Source organism: Haemaphysalis longicornis, unplaced genomic scaffold (assembly GCF_048455015.1).
Source record: "Haemaphysalis longicornis isolate Haplotype H1 unplaced genomic scaffold, Haemaphysalis longicornis Haplotype H1 scaffold_63, whole genome shotgun sequence".
Lineage (NCBI taxonomy): Eukaryota > Metazoa > Arthropoda > Arachnida > Ixodida > Ixodidae > Haemaphysalis > Haemaphysalis longicornis.
This window is the reverse complement of record NW_027526411.1, coordinates 1,202,938-1,218,354: the sequence shown is the minus strand read 5'-3', so window position 1 is coordinate 1,218,354 and position 15,417 is coordinate 1,202,938. Positions and strand designations below refer to the sequence as shown.

At 45.7% G+C, this 15,417-nt stretch overlaps 1 protein-coding gene across 1 annotated transcript in view; it reads left to right on the top strand.

Moving 5' to 3' along the window:
* Window positions 1–10,649, top strand: part of LOC144144153 (thromboxane-A synthase-like) — a 50,206-nt gene extending 39,557 nt beyond the window's left edge. The window contains exons 11-15 of the mRNA XM_077675531.1: window positions 982–1,090; window positions 1,940–2,028; window positions 4,522–4,662; window positions 7,925–8,090; window positions 10,529–10,649. Coding sequence (XP_077531657.1) covers window positions 982–1,090; window positions 1,940–2,028; window positions 4,522–4,662; window positions 7,925–8,090; window positions 10,529–10,606 — 583 coding nt within the window. The 3' untranslated portion in view covers window positions 10,607–10,649. The remainder of the gene's footprint in view (window positions 1–981; window positions 1,091–1,939; window positions 2,029–4,521; window positions 4,663–7,924; window positions 8,091–10,528) is intronic.
* The last annotated feature ends 4,768 nt before the right edge of the window (window positions 10,650–15,417 follow it).

Sequence of the window (15,417 nt, the reverse complement as noted above, 5' to 3'; positions counted from 1 at the left end):
CAGCCCTTGTCCGCAAACATGCGTATCTAACCTTTATTCGTTCGCAGCTAGAATTCGCGTCGGCGATCTGGTCCCCTCACCAAAACTACCTAATCGTCCAGCTGGAATCTATTCAAAACAGAGCCGCCAGATTTATTACACGCAAGTACGACCGTCATCTTAGCGTTACCCAAATCAAACAAGAGTTATCACTTCAGCCGCTAGATACCCGTCGCACTATCGCGCTATTATGCCTTTTTCATAAATACATAGTTCGCGTCACACCTAACCCACTTCCTCTTAACGCCCCAGTACGTACGTCACGCCGCCTTCATAATAGTCATAGTTTCACGCGAATTTTTGGCAAGACGCTTGCTTTCAATTCATCTGCATTGCCTCGAGCAATCATGCACTGGAATGATCTTCCTGACCAAATTGCATCCATACTTAGTCAGGATGGCTTTAGCGATAATCTGCACCGACATTTTTCTAGTAATTGTGTAATGATGAATTGCTAGAATAATATTGTTACTGTTTATGGGTGTTTCCCCCTTTGTATTTGTGTTTTTGTGATGTTTTTTATTCCACAAAAACCCTGTGCGTTTGTGATAATTGTCTGTTAGAAACGTGTATGACGTGTTTCATTTACGTCTGTAAGCCGATTACCCAAACTCTATATTGTGTACTTGTCTTTTCTTCTTTTTCCCCACTATTTTTTTTGTGTTCTTTCAAAAATGTAACCCCCCTTACTCAATGCTCTTCAGTGGGCCTGTAAGGTATAATAAATAAATAAATAAATGAAATTGTTTACTCGGAATTGTACATGAGAACTCATTACCTTGATAAAGTCCCTGAATATTAACCTAATAAAAAGTTAAAATATGGTTACAACTTTCTTAAATGTGCATTCAAAACCTCGGTTTCGGTATTTCGGCAATTGTTATTTTTGCTTGATGACTACTTTCATTTATTCCTTTTGTTTTTGGAACATTGGGGGAGCAGGTTTGAGACAACGGGCAACACAATGGCTTTGATGACGCACTTTCTGAGCCACTACCCGGCAGTTCAGGAGAGAGTGAGAGAAGAGCTGTTTGCCGTCCTGGGACCTGACGTGAGTCGTTCACCCGTTACCTCCACCGCGTGCAATGACTGTGTGGCAGAGAGATGCACACGTTTTAGGCATTAGCAGATGTAAAATAAACGACTAAAACAATCAGCGTTAGGCAAAGCGACTTTTGGTACAATCAAGCGAATTTATTGGGGGTTTTTTTTCAAAAAAACAGCAGAGGACTCGCCGCTGTAGCTGACTCGCTAATACGTTGCGCTGCTGAACCCAAGTACGCACGATTGACCCCGGCCGCGGCAGACATTTTTTTAATGGAGCCGAAAAGCGAAAACACCTGTGTGTCTAGATTTCGGCGAGGTTTCCAAGTGGTGAAAATTATCCGGAGCACTTTAGTACCGCGTCTCATAGACCAGGTTTTTCTAAGGCACGCCAAAATTTCTCATTTGCGATTACCATGGATTGTTTTTAGAATAATTCCGGATGATAAAAGAGACCCCACAATTTCGATAATAGTCAACAAAAATGTTAATGTTATTAACTGGGCCCTACACGGGGGAAGAATTCTCAAGATCTAAAAGGACGAATCCTTCTTAGAGCAAAATCCTTGTGGAGCCACCCCTTGAAAGATTCTCTGCAACATTAACAAGTCGCCCAAATCTGTTCCCTATACTATACCAAGTTCAATTCAGGGTTCAGTCAGCAGGATTGTGCACATCCGGATCCTTTTTCGAAGCAATCAGTCAACCAGGAACTTTTGGGCATTATGTAATTTGGTGAAAAAAAAAACGTAGCAAGGGTTTCATGTTTTGGTGTGATTATACTTATATGCAATTAGTAATGTGATTTATGATTCTCGTCTATTAAAACGAGGCGTTACTTGCATCTTGCTTTCAGGAGCCGATCACGTATAACACCATTCAGAAGCTCACCTACATGCACTGTGTTATCCAAGAAACAATGCGGATGTACCCCCCGGTCTACGCGTGAGTATTGGCAACTCCAAGATCGTGGCGGAGTCTGGCAACAATGTGCAAAAACAAAATGCCCGATGCGTGGAAGTTAACAGCGCCACTAAAGTTCGCAGTAGCACAACTTCTCCTCTCCCGGGTTGAATTTCCACGTTCAGCTTAAGTGGTGTTCCGTAGAAATACAGTGTATTATTGATAGTGATAATGCACTCTGCAAAAATGAAATGCTTAATTATCTGAAGGCTTCAAGCACCGCACCAGCGACAGCGGCGAAATTGTCGTTTAGCGGTAGTAGACGTCCTCGCGGTTGCTGAGAGCTCATATGCGTTCTTCCAGTGAGTGAGTCTGAGATTGCGGAACTGCAAGCACTTGCGCAGGCGCGCTGTTTAAGAGGAACAATCACGTCTCCACGCCGCTCATGCAGTGCTTCAAGTAAGAACTAGCGGAGCTTACGAAGTTAATCAATAAGCGTAAGACAGCTGACATACGGAAGTATAATACGAAGAGGATCGCATATGCTGTAAAGAACGGAGGAAGCCTGAAAGCAGTGAAGAGGTGTCTTGGCGTGCGGAAAAATAAGATGTATGCACTTAAAGACAAGCAAGGCAATGTCATCACAAATAAGGATAAAATAGTCTCAGTAGCCGAGGAGTTCTATAGGGATCTGTACAGTAACCGGGACATCCAGGAAAATGCCGAACGAGAAAGTAGTTCATAGGAGATAGACATCCCATCAGTAACGACCGAAGAAGTAAGGAAGGCTTTGAAAGAAATGAAAGGGGGCCAAGCACCTGGTGAAAATCAGATAACAGCAGACCTCTTGAAGGATGGCGGAGAAATTGTACTGGTAAAGCTGGCAAGCCTGTACACGCAATGCCTTATGACCGCGAGTGTACCGAAATCGTGGAAGAACGCAAACATCATCCTAATCCATAAGAAAGGTGACATGAAGGACTTGAAAAAATCACACGCCGATTAGCTTACTGTCAGTTGTCTACAAGGTACTTACCAAAGTAATCACTAACATAATTTCTGAAGCCTTAGATTTCAGTCAATATAAAAAGAAGCATGGTTTCGTAAAGACTATTCAACAATGGACCATATTCACACGATCAATCAGGTGGTACTGAACCGAGTATACTGAACCCCTATATATCGCCTTCATAGATTATGAGGAAGCATTTGACTCAGTCGAAACCTCAGCACATTCAGGCATTATGGAACCAGGGTGTACACGAGCACTATTTATGAATACTAGAGGATATTTACAATGGGTCCACAGCTACCATCATCCTCCATAAGGAGAGCAGTAAAATACCTGTAAGGAAGGGTGTCAGACAATAAGACACAATCTCTCCAATGTTATTCACAGCGTGTTTACAAGAAGTATTCAGGACTTGGATAGGGAACAGGTGGTAGTAAGGGTTAATGGAGAATACCTCAGTAACCTCAGATTTGCTGATGGCGTTGCCTTGCTAAGTAACTCGGGGGAAGGATTGCAAAGCATGCTTACCGCACTGAACAAACAGGGCAGAACCGTGGGCCTGAAAATTAATATGCAGAAAACTAAGGTGATTTGATTGTGGGGGTTTAACGCGCCGACGCAACGCAGGTGATGAGGCGCGCCGTAGTGGAGGGCTCCGGATTAATTTTGACCACCTGGGGATCTTTAACGTGCGCCGAAATCTCGTACACACGGGCGTTTTTGCTTTTCGCCTCCATCAGAAAAGCGGCCGCCGCGGCCGGGAATCGAACCCGCGACCTCGTGCTCAGCAGCGCAACGCCTTAGCCACTGAGCTACCGCGGCGGGTAGAAAACTAAGGTAATGATCAATAACCTCGGGAGGGCACAGCGGTTTGAGATGGGTGGCGAGGCAGTGCAAGTGGTAAGCGAATAGATCTACTTAGGCCAAGTTGTGACCCCGGATCCCAACCATGAGGCAAAGATAATTACAAGGATAAGAATGTGGTGGAGTGCATTCGGCAGGCATTCTCAGATAATGAAAGGCAGCCTACCATTGTCCCTGAAGAAGAAGGTGTATGACAGCTGCATCTTACCGGTACTCACCTACGGGGCAGAAACTTGGAGGCTAAGAGGGTTCAACTTAAATTGAGGACGACTCAGCGAGCAATCCAACGGAAGATGATAGGTGTAACATTAAGGGACAAGAAGAGAGCGGAGTGGGTCATGGAACAAACTCGTGTTACGGACTTATTAGTAGATATTAAGAAGAAATGGACGTGGGCAGGGCATGTAATGCGAAGGCAAGATAACCGTTGGTCATTAAGGGTAACAGAGTGGATCCCTAGAGAAGGCAAGCGTGGCAGGGGGTGGCAGAAAGTTAGATGGGCAGATGATATCAAGAAGTTTGCAGGGATAAATTGGTCGCAGTTAACACAGGACCGGGATAATTGGAGATTAATGGGAGAGGCCTTTGCCCTGAAATGGGCTGGTGATGATGACGATGAAGTAAAACTGTACAAGCCACTGTTTCATACCCCGACACAGGTTCGTGACTCGGGAGGCAACGACGGACAAGCAATACGGCAAGATCCGCATCCCTGCTGGAACTGCAGTGATGGCTGCGGCAGAGTACATCCAACGGGACCCTCGGCACTGGGAAAAGCCAGACTCATTCGACCCGGACAGGTACACTGCTAAGCTCTTTCACCCTTTCCCTGTCAATTTCACCTAAACAATCTGAGAGGATACTTTCATCCACCTAAAGTGTACGTTCGACGAAGAACTGCAGTTCTTTGCGTCCTGGGAAATTTACAGAGAATCAGGCATCGTAAAAGAGACCTGGAAAGTTTTCCCTTAGTAAAAGAAAGCGAACAAAAGTGGGAAAAGAACTCATGAACACGACGAAACCACTCCGACACGAAGACACAATTACGTTTACAGTATGGACATATTAAATTGTTGATAAATTTCTGAGTTCCAGTCGACGTGTAGTCGGGTCGGCGGTGTTCCATTTGTGCACCGTAATTGAGATACAAAGACACGACGGGTTTTTTTTTTTTTTGCGATCTCATCCTGTGCACAAAAAATATTCATCGACTGGTATTAGAACAAGCGCCTACGCAGGCAGATCATATGCACGAGGAACGAGGCTGCAACATTGCCTTCGTCAGCCGTTAGTGGGCGCTGCTGGGAAATAGCTTTAAAAGAGTGTCGCTTAAGCGCTACCACTTTCAGTTCATTCGCTTTTGCTGAGTGGTTGTACTCGCTTTTCTTTGTGTGCGTCATTTCCACCTTGCATAAAATAGCGATGGTAAAAGCATACGCTAAACTATTCAGTTGGTTGCGATATCGTCATGAAATGAAAAGCACTTCATATATGACCACATATTCTATACCGTTATATGACTTACCTATATATACCTGTATGTGACTTATACCTATATATATTTGTAATGCCTATGACGTATACCTATATGAACTTATGACGTATATGACCTATATGAGGTAAGGTGCCTGGTTTCCTAAGAGCTCTTTTGCACAAAGCTTAAAAATTGGTACAAAAACGATGAATTCTTTCATATATTACTCTATTGCGACCAGCTGAAAAATAATTTGAACTAAAAAGGCGTATGACCTCTTATTACTTATCTTTACAATTCACAACGTTTTTACACTTTCCGAAAAAATAAGTGTTAACGCTGTTTCTCTTCCTTCAAATGGTGAAAAAGGAAAGTTGTTGCACATTGAAGGGCAAGGATGTCGGACAAACAACGCAGGAAAGGCGACAACGAAATTTTTCTTATGACAAAACAAGACAACATGAGCTCTTGCATATTGCATCTGGGCGGAATCAGTTATTGGCAAAGACACAATCTATGAGTAGTGTACCTTTGACACTGATAAAATGGTGTTGCAGCAAAGCTGACCAACTTTTCAAGGACAGCTGTAATCGTCCTTGGCCAATCCTCCTTCGTAGGTGTACACACTAATAGAGGGTGTCTGTGCTATTCTCCCTATCCTCACATTTGACAAACTTTGCGGGCGTAACCCGACAATTGTTTGTTACGGCGGCAGCGGCACATTCACTGCCAGGGCTCTGAAGAACGATACTAGCCAAAATGTCCTGCCTATGACTCACAACTCGCACACTCAAATCTGGACAAAATTTCCGGGATTAGCGGTTGCATTCTTTCTTCATCAAGCAGTTAGTCACCCGTGCGTTGAAGGGGCGTGCTTGCATGCACTACCGAAGAAGGCTTGAATTTCCACTAACATCAACCTCAAGAACAGTTACCGGGGCACCTCCGGGGAAGTATCAGAATTGCCCCTCTTGAAGTCTTGAACGTCATTGATGTCCTCGTTGACTTCAACTTTTGACGGCAGCTGCCACTGCCTGCTGCCAATCCCCCTGAGTGGGTGTTGTACGGACGTGTCCCCTTACTAATGTACGAGGCAACTGAGTAGTCTCACTCCATTTGAGGCTAGAATTTTGCGTGACCTCATCACCGATGACAGAAATACTTCCTTCCACCTCGCTTCGCCTATACCGTTCACAGTAGGCGGGGGAAAGGGCCATTAACCGCCTTCCGAGAAACCATTAACTCTTGCAACTTCGGGTGCCAGCCGCCATAGTCATGGATCACTCCTCTTGGGTCTGCGAATTCTGGAAGAGGCTTTTGATGACGATCTCCACACACCGCGGGCACGAAAGATCCCGGCGAATGCGACATTACGACCTTTCCTCGAAGAGGGTGTGTTGCCATTTTATAGCTACGTCCCGGGCGACTTTCACGTGACCAATCCAAACCCGTTCAAGAGATGTCCAGTAATATCCTGCTTGTGGCCAGGCGTACTTGACAAGGCTTAAACGCCCAATTTCTCCTTCCGACTCACATCGAGGTAAACATGAAATGGACGTAATGCCTTCACATCTAAATAATGGAGAACCGAGTTTACTCAGAAAGAATGATATTTACAGCCTCGAACTATTACGGGCTTCACATGTCTGCACTATGGGGTTTACTCACCCATGGGTTGGTTCCCGAGGACGAATATTGTTGGCGTGCATGGCTGGTCTCTACAGGCTTTTGTTTCTGAACGGAAAAGTCACTACGGCGCTAATTTGGACGAGTTGGTTACTAACTAAGGAATTCATCGTACTAGCGAACATTAACGCAGAGACAAAGGTAAAGGGGAGACGAAACACACGCTGGAATCAAGAGTCGCTTTCTATGGAGCAGCTATGAATGGGCAGCGGTTTAATCACGTTTGCGGCAATCTTTATGTTCGAAGCTGCTGCTTCTGGTGCGTCTTTCTGAGCGCCGAGACCGGTCGCTACCTGTGCAACATACGCGCTCTGAAGGCCGATGCAAGTCAGTGTTGAAACCAAGGACGCGGGTTCAATTCCCGGCCGCGGCGGCTGCTTTTGTGATGGAGGCGAAAAGCGAAAACGCCTGTCTGTTCGAGATTTCGGCGCACGTTAAAGATCCCCAGGTGGTCAAAATTAATCCTGAGCCCTCCACTACGGCGCGCTTTATCGGCTGTGTCGCGTCGGCGTGTTAGACCTCATAATCAATGAAATCAATCGATGCAGTCAATGTTCCACAGATGGTGCTTATGCTGTACTATTGTGACAGTGGCACTACTTCCACGGCGTTGCAATTTCGGCAGCATTTCTTATCAGACCAGTTCTTCTTCTGAGGCGCTTTAACGCAGCAATGCTTTTTATTGTTCAACATAAATTATAACCGGCATTTGTAGGGCCAAAATAACCTTGTCGGGCCACAAAATTTTGCGTAGGTCGGTTTCAACCCCTTTGGTTTTAAAATTAATGTTAGCTTTGCTTATTATTTTAAATATTGCGGTTTCTAGAGCAGTTGGCCCTACTGCTCATCGAAAGCGCAGTGTAAACTTATACCTTGGGTTTCTCTATCCCTTTGTGCTGTAGGTTCCTACCGGAGAACAAGTCACGGATAAACAGCATGGCCATGCAAGCCTTCGGACAGGGCCCGCGCAACTGCATCGGCATGCGGTTCGCATTTATGGAAATAAAGTACACGTTCGCGCACATCCTCCGCAAGTACAGATTTGTGAAGACTCCGAATACTGACAAGGTAAGTGCGAACATTGCGCGTAAAAGCGATTTCCGGCACGCTTTTTCACGTCAGTTCGAATAACTGCAATGCACTGCGTTTAAACGAAACTCGGTAAGACAACACCGAATAACTAGAATGGACAGACGAAGGTTTAAATTCACTGTTTTTTGAGGTATCCTCATCTCGCAACAACCTTTTAGAAGGTGGGAAATCTGAGCACGGTCACGCGAAAACCTTCGCAAAAAAAGGCTTATTGTTATTTCAGCGCCCTTTTGTGGCGCTGGGAGGATCGTGTTAAGCTGTTCCTAGCAAAAGAAAGGTTGGTAAAAAAAAAGAAAAATGTCCGAATGCGACTTGCGAGATTCAGAAATTCCTTTTATCGCTTTTCATTTGTTTCGTGCATGACGTAACTTTGAGCTAAATACGACACCCATAAAATTGAGATTACGATGCGAACAAAGAATGAAGAAATCAAGAGATTATATTTTGTGGAGGTAGGAGATCAGTGAAGCTGTTTAAAATCAAGAATTGGGCGGAAGCCTGTCTGGTAGAGAAAACATGTGGCAAAAATTAAAAATGGACCATGAAAGTTTGCCAAAACTCCCCGTACGGCTCCCCCGTACAAGACTCTCATATGGGAGCACAGACTTTTTTTATACAAACTTTCATGGTCGGAGTCCGTTTTGAAAGTTGTCCAGGCGAAGCTGCTCGCAAACTATACAGAAGTGGAAGAGAATCCGAGCAGCCCACCGCGTATTCAGACTTTCGAGGCACATGAACAAAAGTTGTGCCGCATCACATGCGGCAAAACTGGCGTCACCTTTTGCATCAAAATAGCGAGAGACAAATGACATGGATGCCTCTAAAGCTTTGAGCAAATTTTAAACTTGGGACATCGCAGATGAGCGATATCTTGTCGGACCATGCAGAACTTGCCACAAATGGTCTTGCCACTTGCCACTTGCCACTATGAAACGACACCCCTTGACTTTGCTGACAAAATGATTTTTGAAGGGCCGGGGAAACATTTTTGCAACAATTATTTTCTTCCTTCGTGTTATCTGAATGTCTGCATTTCTGGCAGTCCCGAGTGTAGATTCAAAGATGCCATTTCGGCCACCAATTCTTGTGTGATTACAAGAGCAACCCATCGCTTATGTGATTCATACCATGCATTTTGATAATCGATGCCACCAAAACCGAAACGAGTAGGGCGAGGGGCAGGCCGATGAAAATTACCGCTGGTGGCATCGTGGTATTCCCACCTGCGTGCTCTGTTGTATAAATGGTAAACGAAACTTTGATGCAAGTGGTTTTCGGCATTCGGAGCCCGAGGCTAAACGTTCAGCACACTCTTTGCAAGCCCGTTTCTAGAGGGCAAGGGGACGTAACAATAAAATTATCACCGCTGTAAAGACCAGATTAAAAACACATTAAAGTTCGCATGAAATACCTGTTTGTCCAAAGTTGGGTTCCAGTCCGCTACCACTGCGTCATCTCCACACGCTTTCATCCGCGAAAAAAGCTGTTCCTTACTTCGTGGCACATATAGCGCCCTGTCCCTCCAGGCTACTGAGGATACCGAACCGTCTGTCCCTCTACTGACTTTTCAAGACATCACTCAATATTACCGGTTCGAACGACAGCACTTCCCTCCTCCGCATCCTAAACTCTCAAAAGATAAAGAATCCCTACTTCGCCGACTGCAGAGCAATACCTTCCCTCACCCAGTCCGCTTCCATCGCATGTTTCCAACGCAATTCCCGGCCGCATGCAAGTTCTGCTTACAACACGGTACTCTTCCCCACATCATATTAGAGTGCAAGCACAACCCCAACCTCCCCCCTCTTCCATCCCCCCTTCCCACCCCTGAGCTGTGGGAGAACCTGGTGACCAGCAGCGATCTGGACGTCCAGACACTTTTGACCTCCAGAGCGAAGGCTGCCGGCTCATCGCGTGGCTTCCTGGAATAAGGAACCACTCCCACTTCACCGGCTCAATAAAATGTTTCTCACTCACTCACTCCACATAGCGGATTGGCCAGGAATCAGAATCTTTGAGGGGCTAATGTAGCGCTAAACAAAATTACGAATTGGAAGAGTAAACATGTGAACGTGATGGCACGTAAGAGGAACAGGCGCACACCGGCCGCGCAGTACTGATACAAGGGAAGCTATGGCATGTGCCATTCTACTTGCTGCAATTCGCGCCAGAAAACGCGGAAACGAAAGCTAATAACAGGACATGGAAACGAAAGCGAGCAAAGAGACGAAAATATGGTGCAGAAACAAAAAAGTAATTGATAAGTATCACCAGGCTCTCGCCTTCAAAGCGCGTAAGTAGAGTTAAGTGCCGAAAACTTTTATGCCTGGACCAACGTATATGGCGAAGTGGTGTCTGCGTGTGGAGCGAATACACAGAAAATCTAACCTAATTTTCAACTGCTTGTTTTTCAGAACCCCCCGAACATTGAGAAGAGTCCGGTCATACTGAAGATCAAGAAAGGCGTGTTCGTAAAGGCTGTGCCACTGTAATATCTAGAGCTCTAAGTACTAATAAATTCGGTAGAATTTTGTACTGTGTTGCTCGCATATACTCGAGTGTATGTTTTTACGCGCTGTCGGCTTTAACCGGATAATACAGTCCTGAACAGGCAACCAGCGTGAGCTGTCAGCGCATTCCCTTTAGAAACTGCTCGTCATGGTAAATATAGCTGCGCGATCCTAGTACCTCGGACTCTTGTTGAACAAGTACTCCTGTAATACTCGCAAGTAGTGCGATTTGTTTTTCAACTATACGTCCATGCATCGTATTTACCTTTCCTGCACCTTACGAACTTTCAAGCATGCTCTAGATGGCTGGCACAATATCGTTGACGATATAATGAACTTGGTAAATGAATGTACATTATACACTTTCCATAGCGCCGCGCAATGATTGAACACATATAGATGGTATAGGCACTCACTTCTTTATAGAAGAACTGCCGCGCCATTTTTGGCAAGCTTGCTCAACAACACTGCGCAATTCCTACTCAGTAATGCTCAGTTGAGTGAGAAATGCACGATTCTGGCTGGTTTGCAGGAATAAGTTCGCAAGCGCAGGAACCAACAGCAGAGATAAAAGCGTGGAGAACTCAGACCGTTCAAGAAGCAGCGGGTAGCGCAAGCGATGCATGCCCCACTACGTACCTTTCACGGTTTTCTGTTAAATCTGGTCAGCAAATATATTCGAGAGCACCTGCCGGCAAAGTTACATTTCCGAAAAAAAAGTTTTGGGTTACGGCCACACAGGGCTGCAAATATACACCTAAATAGCGAATCAGATCATTTGAAGCGTTGTACTTGAGACTTTTCACAGAAACGGACACAAGAAAGTGTAGGTTTTTTTTTGTGAAGATGGCGACATCATCATTAGCCTCTTCAAGTCCATTGCAGGACGAAGGTGTCTCCCATTGACGTCCAACCCCTCCTGTCCGGCGTTGCCCGAGTCCAATCTTTGCCACCGAATTTCCGCATTTCATCCCTCCATCGTGTTATTCGCTTTTCCCTTTTTCTAGACCCGTCCCTTGGTATCCACTTTGTTACCCTAATTGTCCGCTGGTTGTAGTTTCGCCTCACTACATGCCCTGCCCAAGTCCGTTTTTTTTTTTTCTTAATTTGGAATATGATACGATCTACTCGAGTTTGCTCCCTTATCCAGGAAGCTCGTTTCCTGTTCCTGAGCATTACTCCTATCATCCTTCGTTCCGTGGCACGCTGAGCCGACCCAAGTTTTCTCTCTAGTTGTTCGGTAAGGCGCCTAAGTTTCTGCCCCGTATGTCATCACCGGCAGCACGCATTTGCTGTATATTTTTCTTTTCAGTGACAGAGGTAGCTTAATTTTTATTTTTTGGTAGTGCTTTCCGAGTGAACCCCCCCCCCCCCCCCATACCTATTCTGCGCTGGATTTCTTTCTCGTGGTTTGGATCAGCACTGACGGCCTGTCCAGTGTAACTATACTCTTCTACTTGTTCTAGCACCGATTTACGTAGGCTGAGTTACACAGGCTGACAAGACGGCGACGAAGTTTCACTTTTTATGTTCGTGTCTGTGTAAAGTCCCTAGCACAAACCTTCCAAACGATGTTGTAGAAACTATAGCCCTACACCAAGCTTTAATAAAGCGAATCGGAATCGAGAAAAAAATCTTCCCGTTCAGCAGACATTCTAACCGCACTAATGTGAAACGACGTCACTCGCAACTTGAAAAATATGTCAAGCACGATTTTAGCCGCTGTATTCCTGGAAATAGCGTGCTTGCATTGCTGCCAGCCTGTAATTTTAGCCCGAACAGCATCGAGCATGTATTATAGGATTCCGCGAGAATCGAAAACCCCACAACACTGAAAGTTTCCTTTGAGACAGGTGAGAACCTTTTTATTTTATTTCAACCTTCAGAGTGTAAATTGGCGGTAGAAAACGTATAACCCGTACCATATTTTGTGGCGACATTGTGGCCCAGCTTTGTATGACTAACCAAGACCATCGGTAACATTATCACACTCAGATTGTCTCTGTTCTCCTCCTTTGTATGTGTTGCCTCAAAGAAAAAGCAGCACTTAGAGCTCCCGCTGTTTTTACAATAGAGCTGTACATGGCTAGGGTCCAGCAGATGATCTCCGCAACCATTGAGCAACCATTTTATTCCTCGACTCCGCCGAGGGCTCTTTAACAAGTGATAAGAATTCTGAAATGAAAATTGTATACAGGCAAAACTTTTCCAAACCATTAAACCTGGTTCCATACTTCTCAACATTGTTCAGCAAAAAGAAATCATTCAGCCTATTTGAGGCAAATCATCAACACACAAGGTATGCGCTTGAATTTCGCGGCAGGGAACACGAAAAAAAGGAACTGAAAACATTATTTGGACGCGAAATACAAAAAGGCTCCCTCCTGAGCCTAGAGCTCCTGCACCTTCTCGTTACACGCCGCCCAACATAAATAAAAGCTTCGAATAGATGGCGCGTGGGATGTGGAATGCGGAAAAATTTAAATTTAGCAAAGATCCACCGTGTTTACCGTGGAAGGAGCTAAACGGGATGGTGAGAGCGGGATAGGTGGACGGGGGGAAGAAGCGAGACATTTACGTGGCAGCGGTGGTGGAATAATGTCATCTGTAGACCAGTAGCGGTCCCAGAGATTGGTTTTAGGGGGGGCGAATTTTTTTTTTTTGGGGGGGGGGGGCGATTTTTTTTTTTTTTTTTTGTGGGGCGAATAAGAACCGCTCCTCTTCTTGCGCCAGTTCTGCGGAGGCGGTGATAACCATGCCGGCGTGTGCGTGTATGTTGTGTAACCCGCTTGCGCACAAATCACTTAGCGACACAGTGGTTTTTGACTCCCCGTAGGCGGTGCTACGGCTGACTCGAGCCCGCATTTCTGACGGTCGCAACACGTTTGCGACCTCACACAAGTGGGATTTAACCTCGCGCAGGTGGAATGCTTCGAAAAAAACAAAAAATAAGAAGCTGAGGCCCTTTTGGGGGGGGGGGGGGCGATCGCCCCCTTCGCCCCCCCCTTGGGACCGCCACTGCTGTAGACGGCGTTTGCAGCGACGTGAGCAGACGCCTGTCATTCGCCCGGAGGAAGACGTGCGGCAATCGAAGGAGCATGGCTGTTCTGTTTGATATAGTAGGCGGAGGGGCACTGGGCACTGGAAAGCCCACCAAAGCTACAGCTTCGCTGGCTTCAACCCCCCCACAGTGGAAGGGCTCCGAGTTTTACAGCGAAGCTGCGTATGGCCAGGACCCAGTAGATCGTCTCCGCGGATGTAGACCAGCAATTTGGCTCAAGGTGTTCGATGTGTGTTATGCAGTTTTCCACTAACGTATACTACTTTGTTGTATTCTAAGACCGTTCGAAGCAATGAAAAGAACTGACATTGAAACGAATCAGACACCGCCACGCTGCGGCATCAAACGTTTCCGATTATTTACAGAAGCTCTGAGAGGCCCACTCGTTGTTAGTCGAGTTCTTTTTTATGCGCATGCAGTTATCTTTTTAGCACAAAAGTGTTTTATTCCGGGATTCACGAAGATTTCACTTACGTCATATCCGTCACGGAAATGACGCCAGTACAACGAAGCAAGCGCCCCGTAGAGGGTGCACCCCTGCACCCAGAATCTTCTTGCGGGGAAGCAACCTTTAGTACTTGAGAGGACGTTATACTTAGGGTTGTTCGTTTCCGGTTTTTATATTTTAGCACGAAGGTTTTTTATGCAGGGATACACCAACATTTCACTGACGTCATATCCGTCATGGAAGTGCCGCCAGTACACCTTTGCCGAAGCGACCCGCCAGCAGGACGTCGCTCGCCAAGCACACCCACAAGACAGCCACCGACCCGCAAAGCATGATCAGCTGCAGATTTTGCTGCACATTTCACTTTAGTGTTTTGCCTATTTTTAGGACTGAAATCAACCACAGTTTTGTTTTTTTGCTAAAGCATACTGCACATGCATGTGTGTGTGCTTTCATTACTTTTGCTGGCTCCCGCTTCTTTGCAAGAGAGCAGAATATGGGCGCTATGCGCAGATAGTGTAGGGAGTCAGTCCGACGCTCGGTGGCATTGGCTTGCCACTGAAAAGTCGTCATTCGATCAAACGCGTCACTGCGCAATGTTTAAAAAGTCAGAAGAACAGGATGTCGGCAACGTTCGCGCAGAACTGTAGCTTGATACTAAGGCGGGGTTCACACTGTTGCCGCAACTGTCATAATAACTTTAAAGAATGACGTCATTTCACGTCTCAGCCAACCGAACTGCGTGACACGCCGATTTTTTTTTATGTCCGTAGATCACGATATGGCTTTTGCGTCAGTAGTCTAAACATGGTGTAACAAAGTTAATAGAAGATCTACTGGGGTATCTTTAAAAATGCGTGAGCATCTCATCCCTCTCCGCGAATTTGAGGATCGAAGCGCACCCCTTGCTCCGGTGGCGGGAGTCTCGGGAGGCGTCGAGACGGCGCAAAGGCAGGTCACGCGCCGTGCTTTGACTTTTTATTTATTTATTTATTTATTTATTTATACTGTCAACCCTCACTTGATGGTCATTACAGAGAAGGAAGCATACGATACGGAAAGCAAATACAGACATTGATACTTTCAGCAACTTGGAACAATAACACAATCGCATATTCATTGCTCGGCGAAGTACACATCAATAGCACATTCAAATTTCTTAACTTCAGAACTTTCAACGATATGTCGCGGCAATTTGTTCTATGCTTCTATAACATCAGGAAAAAAAGAATTACGGAAGACGTCCGTGCGAGCACCGAAGGGGCGAACTGCCGCGTCATGGTT